The following is a 12,572-nucleotide window of genomic DNA, read 5'->3' as shown; positions in this document are numbered from 1 at the left end:
TAAGACAACTCACTATACTAATTCTCTTATCCTAGCACTAAACACGTTTCTTGTCAACATAAAATCAAATTCTTTACAAACAACATTGAAGGAACGTAAACAAAAGTCACAACTACTATTGTAACCGAAGTCTGTTCTATGATAAGGAATTGCTAATAATGGAGAGTTTTGAAAATGGCTAGGTGGAATATCCCATGGAATATGTCCCAAGAACTTACGTCAGTCAACATGGCCGATTTTTGGCCGAGAAATTCGTTAATTTCTCAGAAAATATCAACACTACGACTTTGCGATTCTCTCTAGCTTTGTTATTCGTCGTTCGTCATCGTTTAGCGTACCGCATGTTTTGGTACAAAGGGGACGTCTGCCACCTTTTAACACTTTCGGTCTGACACAAAGACGCGAGTATAGGAGTAACTTTTTTGGACAAGTGCCTTTTTTCATAGTCTATAATATTGTTGAATGAAATGTATAAATTAATGTTAGTGGCGGGGAGAATTTATTGAATATAATGCATAAGATCATTACCGGACTATTCTTATTTGATTTAAGTCCCTTTTGTAACTGCATTGAACGGATTTATATATGAACTATTCGTTGATATATTCGTCGTTAGATTCATACGTTCAAAAGCAAAATATGAATGTTTGACTTTCGTATAGTTATTCGCTGTATATAATGGTCATACATATACACACTTGTGAAAGAATTTCACTTGTGGAAGAATTGTGAACAGTAAACTATAAACTAATCGGTGGCTTATGGTAATTTTTAACAGTTACAGTTTAGGGGATATTTTTTTTATAATGGACAATATCTACAAGAAAACAAGAAAAAGAAAAGGAAGTTCCTAGAAATTCTTTTATATAATCTTTTCATGTCCCATCTAAAAAAAGGATTTAATTCTTAGTTTACCAAGAATACAGAGACAAAGAATATTAGAAATATGAAAATTTAATATTCCAGAACTTTTATCATCTGGTAATTATCTAGAAGGTCGTTATACATTCTTCTCTTCGATATAAACCCGAAAAACACGCAACAACTGCATGAAATGTAAAAAATATGTTTGTTTCGAGCATGCAGTTATGCTATGTTCTGATTCTTACTCCAATGAAACCACAATCGATTAATACGTTTTTATGTTATTTTATAGTTCTTTATACTTCCATGAATTATATTCAGTTCCTTACTTCTAATTAATAACAGTAAAAAATTCGAATTTCGTTATTTGTGTTGAAGTATCAAAAATTACTCTCTTTTGAGGAGGCTGAATTAGATGACTATTAAAACTTAATAAAGACGAAGAAAACATATTTTTTAGAGTTTTTTCATTCAATCATACCCTCTTCTTCAAATAAATGCCAATAAGCCTGAAAAATAGACAATGGCAACATTACAGAGAAGTTCAATTTTCGGTCTTTGACACCGTGCGCGAGTATACGTGTGATGATTTTGCACGCGAGTACAGGAGGGTTAATAGATAGTTCTTGTACGTTGCAGAAAGTATGTATTCTTGTATGTATGAAAGTATGTATTCCAAGTCATGATTTCCAAGTCTAGCTCCGTCAGTTTCATTCTTTGAATTGAAATAACGATTGCGCATCTTGCGGAGGTTGTTGCGAATATTTAGTAGCTCAGGAGTCCACCAGGGCTTATTGAAAACAGAACTTGACACTCTTCTTCTTCGCGGTATATGGAGACAATTCCAGAAAGCACAGAATTCAAAAGATTAAAAACACATGAAGACAAGTCAAAGTCGAGGCATTCATCAGACTCGTCTGTTGAAGTTCGGGCAACACGTACGTCAAGTAATGAAATAATCGGACCGTGATGAGTATCCACAGGTAATAGCGGTGAAGATGGTACAAAAATATCAAGGAACTCTATAAGATTGGTAAACACCAGCTCGAGAAGTCTGTCATTTACGTTTGTGAAACCATTCATCCGCCGCAAGCCATGAGCAAACATCACGTTCGTAAAGTCAAATTCGATGTCGGAAGTAGCGTTTGAAGGAATGTACTTCGATAAAATCAAAAAATGACCAGGAAGCTGTAAATATGAATAGAGTTTATGGTCCTGATACTGCCTAGTAGAGCCATAAGTTCTGTCAGTGAAATCGCGACCACAGAGTAATTTGAATTTCTAACCAAATTTCGCGGTCCCATCGGTTTCCTAGCAATGACGATGTTCGGTCTGTATGAACAGAAGCGAGGGGCAACGTTATTTAAGTACGAAAAGATGGCGAAACAGATCTACGAGCTACTCAAACCGTTTTCTATCAACGAAGAATTGGTGTTCCGAATACTAGAACGATACAAATAAACAGCTGATATGGAAGATAATCCCAGAGAGGGACGTCCAAGGTCGGTATGACAGTGTCATCCGTGCCGTTCGTGAACGCGTTCGGCACAATCATCTTTGCAAACAAAAGAGTCTAGCGGTTGAAATGAACGTTTTCAAGCGCAGCATATTCACTGCACCAAGCAGACGATGTTTTCCAGGTCCAGTCGACAGGCCAACGTAGAAATGAACCCTACCAAGTCTACTGAAAAAAACTGAGTCGCGACGATAAATAATACACGATGCCGGAAGCAGTTCGCGATGATGTTGATGATGTTCCTTTTGAAGGGATGCACGATGAACCCGACACCAAGAGGGACTTCAAACAACCTCGTGAGCAAGAGATTTATACGGAAACCGCAGAGCAAAGGGTGGTAGAAAAATGTTCAAGCATTTTGCATGTTTAGGTTCGCTATGAAATATATGGTTTGGCAGGCTTTACCTGTAGCTGGAAAATCGACAACCGGAATAACATCACAACCGGATTCGTCAACCAGCGCATTTACGTGAACAAGTGTCTGGAAAATCATCTGCTGCCTTTTCTGTGGCAACACGATTGTTCCGTGCTGTTTTTACCGAATTTGGCATTCTACCATTACGGAACAAAGGATTTAAAAAGCAATTTAAGGAAAACTGGCGTTCTGCGATGAACAAAGAGGGAGATATGGCTGTGCAGAATCTGATGGCAGAAGTTGAATGAAAGGCTCGGCAATTAGGATTCGTTCAACTCTAGCTGTTCTTTTTACTGTATTCCAATAATCTAGATCGAACGCTCTGCCGAAAATTAAAGGAATGAAATAGATGATACTTCGTGCTCTACTTTGTGTTACTTCTATCCATGTATACGAATGTATTCCTTCAGGAGCATCTGTCGTTTAAGATAAACATTATTTTTATATCGCTGATCTCTAAAATGCTAATAGGGAAGAACATCATGAAAATTACCTTCTCTGAATGAGAAGGATTTTCGGATCAAAGCCGATTTTTTACACCAACGTGTGAATACTATCTATAATACATAAATCTGACAATATTTTACAGAGCGCAGTCTTTTCTAAAAACCAAAAATTTTTTTTATTGAAACCACAACAACCCTAAAGGAATGCTCTTCGAGTTGAATATACAAATAAAAATTAAAGAACAAATTTAAAACTGATAAAACTAAAAAATTGAGCACTTTGATGATACTCATAAAAGACTTGCCTTGTTCTCCAGTTCCATGATTTGAGCGGTCAACTCACGTACGGCAATATGATTTGTCTCCAACAGATTCTTGAGACTTCGAAGCTCTATTTGCTCTCCGTCTCCATCTACAGCTGCCAGCGACATTGCTCGTAGCCTCGGGAACCAGTCCTGTATGTTGGCCTAGAATGCAAGTAAGTACACAATGTTATTGATTTTTGCTTTCCACGTAGATCCTTTCGAATACCTTAACCATTGCATGCACATAACTCTCGGGCCCCGTAAACTCTGTTGGGTCCTTCACCTTGACCAGCACGATGAAGTATAGATAGTGCCACATGTTATGCTCGTTTTTGATGTGCTCCTCAAAGCTAACCGTTTTGTTGTCGAACGCGGACCTATTTAGTCCACACACGAAACAGGTGTTTTTGAGGATCAGTTCCTTTTGCTGCTTCTCGCTTCTCAGATCGGCAAAAGTGTCAATAATGACACCAAAGATCAAATTCAGCACAATAATGATGACAATGAAGAAGAACAGCAAATCGTAAATTACTCGTGGCACAAAGAGTGTTTCTTTGCGACTGGGGGCTCGCAGAATATCACCGATTCCACCTCCATTGCGGAGTCCTTGATTAAGCGTCGTGATTATACACATAACCATCGAATCACAGCCACGTTCTTTCATCTCGTCGCCACCTTCAGATTGCCCTGCCGGCCTAGCACAGAACGGTTCGTCAAGTTCGGCGGTTGCACCTTCCGAAAGCATCTGACTGCGCCGAGGCTCAACACAGGAAATTGTTTCCGTTCCCGGCGCAACGTACTCTTCATCCACCGGAACCAGAAAGTCATCCCGGAAGAACATGTATCCGATGATGGAGAACATGTACACCAAAATCAGGGCCAGGACAGCGGTTAAAATGATGGATCGACCATTGCGTGTTACGGAGCGTATCACGTTGAGCAGGGTTTCCTCGCGATAAACCACATCGAAGAGCTGTAACGATACAACAGAACGTTTCAAAAGTGATTTGAACGGAGTAAAAATTGTGACTCACCAATACAGAGAAGAAGAATGGATGCAACAGTACACCGAATACACAAAACGATAAATATCCAAAATGGTACAGCAACTCCACATCCGTGATGATCGAGAAGAGATGTTTCTCCAGGGTGCCATAGTTACCCATGAGACTTATAATGTGTACTCCCTTCATGACGACGGTTGCACAGCCAAGCAGCCAAATGGTGGGTTCTGGTCCACAAGAGAATATCAACCGTAATATCAACGCCACGATAAACGTCCGTATACCGGACTGACGCGGGAGTGTTATTATAATGGCCAATGCAACGAGTATAACGATCCATATCAGGGACGATAAATGAAAGCTGAGTTCTGAAAAAGGATAATTAGTTCATGAGGTACATCAAATCGATTAGAGAAGACGAATTTCATGCCAACTCGTCGTAGGAGTCTATTTTTTACAACAAAAAAAAAGACGGGTGGGTAATGTCGGGGACATAACCGGAGTGACGTAGGACTATACAAAGGGGACAGCTTTTGTTAAATATATATTTTAAATATATTGTTTTATTTTCTTCTCCTACGTGAATACCTACCTATCTACCTGAAAAATGGATTAGTTTACTGTTTACTTTTTATGCATATGTTGATGGTTCTGAAAAGAACCTTTGGTGTTGTGTTTTTGTTATCACTCGATATTCCCATCTTGTTCGGTTAAACCTTTTTGTTTAGCTATTGCGTTTGCCACTCGCCACAGCTTTCACAGTTGGAAAATTTCTTTCTATCCAGCTTTGTGACATGTTGTACAGTAAATTACATTCAATGCGACGTGCCGAAGCGCCACTCAGTGTCGTATTGGAGGCGATTTTAACCTGTAATTGAACATTTGCGATGACAGTGGTACAGTGTCGACTTTCAATGTGGGGTCATAATTTGGATCTCTATGTTTACAAAAATGTCCAACTAAATAAGTCGCATTACATGTCCGTCCAACTAGCTAAATGTCGAACTAATTGTAAATTACTGTACTTTCAATCTGGAAACAATTTAAGAATTAATTAATGAAAATTAAATAATCAGGAAAGTCCCCAACTATCAATAAGCTCAGAACAAATGCCAAATTCACATACTCATCAGATCCTGGCAAACAAATTATGAAAAAATCAATTTGTGTTTTATTATTATTTTGGATAATGTTTTAGAAAGCATTGAACTGTATTTCCTAAACTCTTTTTTGGAAGGTTTAATGGCCCTGAAAAGCGCCTTGTTTTATGGAATGGTTCCAATTTAGAAAACTTTGTACTCGTGATTTTGAAAAAAACCATTTCGAACGCCCTCGATGCCGCCTTGTTCTGAATTTGCCACCAAAGCAGAACAAACTTTGTTCTTCTGCTACCTGCTGCCGTTTTGCGATTGCGTTTGCCATTCGCCACTCGCTGCAACTGCCTGTTGTTGTCTTGATGTCCACCGAACTGAATGTGTTCTGTTCTGAATGCGGTTTTTCTAGGTGGACTGGTGCACTGGTACTAACGCGCTCGGTCTAGCTACCCTTGCGGGGAACTCCAAACCAACACGGTTCGAGCGGGATTTTGCCTTTCCCTTCACTTTTCCTCCTTTACCATGTCCAGACATGGCTGCTAGGGTTGGTTTGTTGATGTGTTGTGATGCGAACCGATGTGGTGTACGGTTTGAATGAGAATGATCGTTAAGGCAGCGGAGCGGGGATTTTTAAGCTGACTGCGGGGACTCGAGAATTACGCATGTGTGAGACTGCGACCAATGTTTCGTTCATTTTTTTTCTTTTTCCTTTCCAATCGTGCTTCATTCTATTTCGCTGCTGCTCTGGTTGCCCGTTTTGGTCGGTACGATTTGAGGAGCACAAAATGGACCAATCAAAAATGGGCACATAGTGCATTTTGACAATGCTTGATATTTCACAATTATTCAATTATTTATCTCAAGAAAAATGAAATGTTATTCATTATGATAGATGCGTAGATATATTTCCTATCAATTGATGCAAAAACCTTTGCGATCTATTGAGAAATGCTCGAGTTATAAGCGTTCCAAATCTTGCATTTTTTCCTACTTGTTCAGTGCCTAGATATCCATTTCACCCCCTATATCTTCCGGTTAGACGTAGTCCTACGTCAAAAATTCTAACTCAATAACTACATAGTTTTGGTCAAAGAATGAAATGCATTGTTTAAATTTTCATTCAAAAATACAAATTTTGACGTGGGACTATTATACACAGAACATGCAGGAACAAATTAAAAATACCGAATATTTTTAAATGGAAAATTTCTCAATTGATAGGAAATATATCTACACATCTATCACAATTAATAAAATGTTATTTTTAGTGAGACAAACGATTCAATAACTGTAAAATGTTAAGCGTTATCCAGAAACCCTAACTACCACGTTTTGATTGGCCCTATTTACAGTTTCCCCAGCACAGACTTCAAAGCTAAGAAGGCTGGGGAAATCGGCATTGTAAGTACATTCTAATTTGGGCGTTCTGTTTCACACCGAAATGTGTTTCCCTAACACGGACTTTGAAACCAAGGTGCCTGGGGAATCCGCTTTGCAAATACAAGCGAACGACGGGTACCTGTACACTCGCTTCCCTTTCCCTAACACGTATTTCTAAACTGAGTAGCCCGAGAAAATCTTCATTTCCGATACTAGAGGCGAATGAACTTTCAAGTCTAACATGGACTACAAAAACGGGTACGAATACAATGTTTCGGTTCGGTTATTCAATACTGCATTGGAAGATATGCCTTCATATCTTCTGCTCAATAAATTTCTACTCATACCGTTCGATGATTAGGCAATAATTTTATTATATGGCATTTGTTCAAATCCTTTACTTGCAAAGCCAATATGTTGAATTCAATTAAATTAAAAAATCAATAGTTTAATCAATACAAACAAATGATTACTAAGCCAACGGAGGTCCTACGCCAACCTCGCGGTTATATCATAGATACAACCCATATTTTTTTTTAAATTATGCTAAAAAAAAATTAAAATTTAAATTCACTTTTTTTAAAACACATTTTATCAAATTCTCAAAAAAAATTATATGAATAGCCAATACAATTGCCAACAAGTCATCCATACATCGGAAGATGAGCACTTTTACAGGGATTTTTTTTTCTAACAACAACTTTTTCATGTTTTTTTAAAGCTACAACTATTCCTATTTTACACAACTATTTTTACAACTATTAACTATTTTTTACTCATAGTTTTAAAAAATATAGACTTTTGTAGAAGATGTCAACTTTATATCTTTCATAGTTTCTGGAATATGCGGTAGTTTTGTATGGAGACTACTGAAAAAATAATGTTTCACTCGTAACATTGTTGTGCGTAGATTCTAGCGTTTGGCATGTTCTCGACATGATTTTTAAAAGGAGAAAGTATCCAGAACATGTCAATCGCGATAATATACACCTAACAATGTTACGAGTAGAACATTATTTTTTCAGTAGTCTCCATACAAAACTACCACATATTCCAGAAACTATAAAAGATATAAAGTTGACATCTTCTACAAAAGTCTATATTTTTTAAAACTATGAGTCAAAAATTTTGTCGAATACACTATAACGCTATCTTGACTTTAAACAAAATCAGGAATAGTTGCAGCTTTAAAAAAAAACATGAAAAAGTTGTTGTTAGAAAAAAAAAATCCCTGTAAAAGTGCCCATCTTCCATCTTTTCAAATAAAACATGAAAAAGTTATTGTTGAAAAACGGATATACTGATATAACAGTGCCTTTCTTCCGATGTATGGATAACTTGTTGGTAATTGTATGGACTATTCATATAATTTTCGTATAGATTTTTAAAAACATATGTTTTTGAGAACAACGAATTTTAATTTTCAAACAATTTTGTTCAATGACATTGTTTTTAAAAATTGTTAGATTGAGAAAGCTTTATTTTCTTATATTTAATTTTATAAACAAAATTTTGTAGGTCTTATGGTTTTTGAGCCAGGAATTTAAAGTTTTTTTTCAATATGCCGGGAAGTTCATTTGACGGTGGATAATTAAACGAACACGAACTTTCGTAGAACAGATAAAGTCGATAGGGTACGAATGACTTTTGGTTTATGTTGACAGAGAAACAGCTGGAAGAAGCAAAACTCATTTCCAATTGAATGTGAAGACCGATGTCTTCATAGTCCCCTGACTATCCTCAGTTGAATATGGCTTTGCCGAGACACGCACAAAATATTCTATTGTACCACAAGAAAAATATACACGAGAGAAGAGAGAAAGAGAGAACTTAGCTTGCGCTGGTTTCCACTGCTTTCACACTACGACACAGAAACTTCGTACTCGATATGACAAACACAATCACAAATTTTCGACTAGATAAGCAAAAGAAAACTAAGCAATACATCCACCACAATATGCTATACATGCGACATATCACACAACACGAAACTAAGCGCGCGACGGATAAGAACGATTGAATAAAGGTTTCGTTTACACACGCAAAGTTGATACTCTCGATTTATGCATTTATTTTCTATTACACAATTTATCTAGAATTTTATTTCATTTTAATTTCATTTCAATTCACTCAGAGAGCTTGATGTTACACTACAAGAAGATCATCAGGGTGCCAATGAAAATGACCTTCTCGAATTTCAAAAAGTTACCCAATTCAAAATGTTCACCACCTTGAAAAAACACCCTATGCCAAGTATCAGCTCAATCGGACTTAAGGGAGAGTGGCGCAAAGCGGCCAAAGTTTGAGTTTTTTGAAAATCGAGAAATCATCCAAGGGGGGAGTAAAGGAAAGGAAATCGGGAAATTTTTTTGATGCGAAATGTCTTAAAATTGCATGAAACGTCGAGATCTAGTGTCATCTCGAAAAATTTTTTTGTCAAAAATCGGCATTCTGGGACTTTTTTCGGAGTTCGATTTTTCATTCGGAACTTGCTAGGAAATGTTGATTTGAACGATAATATACTGTATGCAAAATATTAGCTCATTCGGATTTCATTTACTGGTGTCACAAACGTTAAAATTTGAGTATTTTTGAAAAACAAAAAATCACCGAAAATCGAGGTTTTCAAAAAAAAAGTTTGATGCCAAATATCTTAAGTCCCAGAATGCCGATTTTCGACTATTCGAAAAGCTTTCATTTGCTTTCATTTAAATGTTTCTCCTGTTTCGCTCGCATATATATTATACAAATGATATACATGTATTGGGGAGTAGAACATTTTCTATTATTTTTCATGTGATAAATCAGGATGCCATAACATGTGCTAAAAATTAACTTTGGGTTAACCAATTAAATCTACGAAAAATGAAAAAGAGAAGCGGAAAGAGTGCAAGCCAGTACGTCTTGTTCGTTCCGTTGCTCAACCCGAACCCTAAATCTGTTTAGTGAATAAAGTGTTAAAAAAAAGTTTTAAAAATAAAATTATTATAGTGAAAATCCAACTCCACCTGCGAATGACGGATCTCTATAGTAGCATGCCGAAAAAGGACCTAAAACTATTGAGAGCCAGAGCAGAGGGTTCAAAGCCTCTAAGGAGGATGGTTGTAGGTTGTAATATACTGAATGGCTCAAAAATGCACTCCCATTTTAAATCAAAATTCCAATATTAAAAGTTTTTTTAAACTTTTCGGTATTCAAGTGAATACTACGTGAAAGTAGGTAATCAGTAGACCGTTTTGCCATTTCAGTATCGTAGATTTATTTCTTAGAAAACTAAACAATGACTTTTGTTTCTGAATGGATACTTTTAGGGTATGACATAAAAAAAATGTTTTACCGTGTTTTCTTCAACGATGCACCCTCGGTTTTGACAGCTAATTACAGGGTTGTCAACTATAATTTTCAAAAATCAGGAAGTATGAAAATAAAAATTTATTTGGTTTTTCGGAAAGTTCGTGTCGATTTTTGGGAAAACAAAAGCATCATTTTTATAGACAGACTTACCTATATGCAATGTTATTATACATTCTACAATTTATTATTTTGTTCTAAAATCTTCCGCTATCTTTCACGCAGCTTAAAAATTATGTCCTCCCAGAACATGTTTGTTTTCTCGAATAGAGCCATAGAGTTGATGTTGATGTGAATTTCGCAGGCATCTTTTGATTGTTTATATTTTTCCCCAAAAACCTACAACATACCTACAGCAAATTGAGATCAATATTCAGAATTTCTTTGAAATCATTATCCATATTCTGGAATGAATTTTTACTCACCAAATGAGGAAAGTATATCAACAGTGGATGATTTGTTGATCTTTTTTTTTATTTTTGATGTTTGGTTCGATTATAGAAATATTTTCTATAGTTCTGCATTAAGTGGGATCCCTGTCTGGAAGGTCGGAAAATAAGGAATGTTCGTGGATTTTTTTATATGATATTTTAGATATTTTTCATGAAAAATCTCTAAATAGAGTTTTTATAAAATGGAAGAAATGAGATATCAAAAAACGGCTATGTAACACTTTAGATAATTCATTTTTACATGCTGATAAAAAATTCAGCCAAATCGGTCGTGTAGATCCTGAGAAATCGATACCACCAGTTGAAATAACATGGTTTGTAGAAAAACACGTTTTAAAATTCGCACAGCAATAATATATCCCTTGAAATGACTTCATACTTTTGGCTTTAACTTTCCAACGAAATCAAATATCGAAAAATCCTATTAGGGCAGCATTTCTGAGAGCATAAAAAATGCAAAAAACAAAAATTATTTTTTTTCGGTTTTCCAGACCGGGTTCTCCACTCACGTTGAGTCTACTTTAAATCTGACGAGCAAATGTTATTCAAAATTCAAAAAGTTTCTCTTGAATGACATTACAGTCTGAAACGTACTCCTTCATCAGTAACATTGCGGCTACTCTTACATACACACCATACAAGGTAATGTTGTTATCTCTTAAATTCGTCGGTTATTCTGATTTCATAAAATTATTTAGCACTGCTTTGAAAAGCCTCGAAATATTCGTGCGTAGTGAAAATAATTCGGGATTTTCACTTATTAAGTTATTCGGGAATAACTTATTCGATTGATTTGTAACGATCATACATATTGATTAAAAAATATCAGAGAATTTAATTTAATATAAGCATTATCTCAACCTAGAAAACAGTATAACAGTCCCAGTACAATTTTTGCGGATAATTTTCATTCAAAAAGTATAAAAATCAGAGAAAATCAGGCTCTTTTTTGAAAAATCTGGCAAAATTGAGTGTTTGTCAGGATATCAGGGAACGTGCAAAAACGTGTCTGGGATCTCCTGAAAAATTGGGAAGGTTGGCATCTCTGGCTGGTTGTTTACATCTAACATTAAAATAATAATTAATAAAAATTATAATGGGTTGTATCTAGGACACGACCGCAGTTTTCGACGTAGAACTGCGAAACTATATTATTCAATCCACTTGTTTATCACTTCGGATATTATTTTAGAATGAATCGAAATTTTTGTAATATCTTTTTAGCTATTTAATTTTTTATTTCTTCTGTAGACTCTAACGAGTCGAGTAGAGTCGAAGACTATACGTTCTTCTCGTTTATTTGAATCAACTCGCATTAGACTTTTCCTTCCCAATCAGATATCAATCAAAAACTATATCCTATATTCCGCTTGACATGTGATCGAACCCCACAACATGCAACAGTAAGGTTACCCTGCTGGAACCTGGAAGCATGCTTTCATGGAATATACGTTTATCTAAATAAATGCTGTGTTTATCTATATTCCAAAATTCTGGATACTCTTCCATATCCGCACTAACACTCTTCTTTGTCGTAGCACACCTCGATACAAAGGGCTTCCTGTCCTTGTATCGAGATGCGAGCACACACATAGAATTCAGCATTAGGCATGAATTATAACCGCTCGTTGTGTTATGCTAGCTCACTCGCATCTGTGTTTTCATTCTATTCTATTTTTGGTTTACGCCTCTAGCCCTGAGAAGGGTCCTTGTGGAAAGAAACTCTATTCCATACGCCTCCTTCA

The 12,572-nt window shown here is 36.2% G+C and overlaps 1 protein-coding gene across 23 annotated transcripts in view; it reads right to left on the bottom strand.

Moving 5' to 3' along the window:
- The window catches only part of LOC129771037 (inositol 1,4,5-trisphosphate receptor), a 117,375-nt gene that overhangs the window by 6,405 nt on the left and 98,398 nt on the right, over window positions 1-12,572 (bottom strand). For all 23 annotated transcript variants that reach the window (XM_055774293.1, XM_055774299.1, XM_055774284.1 and 20 more), the window contains 3 exons: window positions 4,581-4,918; window positions 3,773-4,519; window positions 3,547-3,708 (listed from right to left, as the gene is read on the bottom strand). In XM_055774293.1, coding sequence (XP_055630268.1) covers window positions 3,547-3,708; window positions 3,773-4,519; window positions 4,581-4,918 — 1,247 coding nt within the window. The remainder of the gene's footprint in view (window positions 1-3,546; window positions 3,709-3,772; window positions 4,520-4,580; window positions 4,919-12,572) is intronic.

Source organism: Toxorhynchites rutilus, chromosome 2, assembly GCF_029784135.1.
Source record: "Toxorhynchites rutilus septentrionalis strain SRP chromosome 2, ASM2978413v1, whole genome shotgun sequence".
Taxonomy (NCBI): Eukaryota; Metazoa; Arthropoda; class Insecta; order Diptera; family Culicidae; genus Toxorhynchites; species Toxorhynchites rutilus.
The sequence above is the reverse complement of the archived record's forward strand: the minus strand, read 5'-3'. Positions and strand labels throughout refer to the sequence as shown.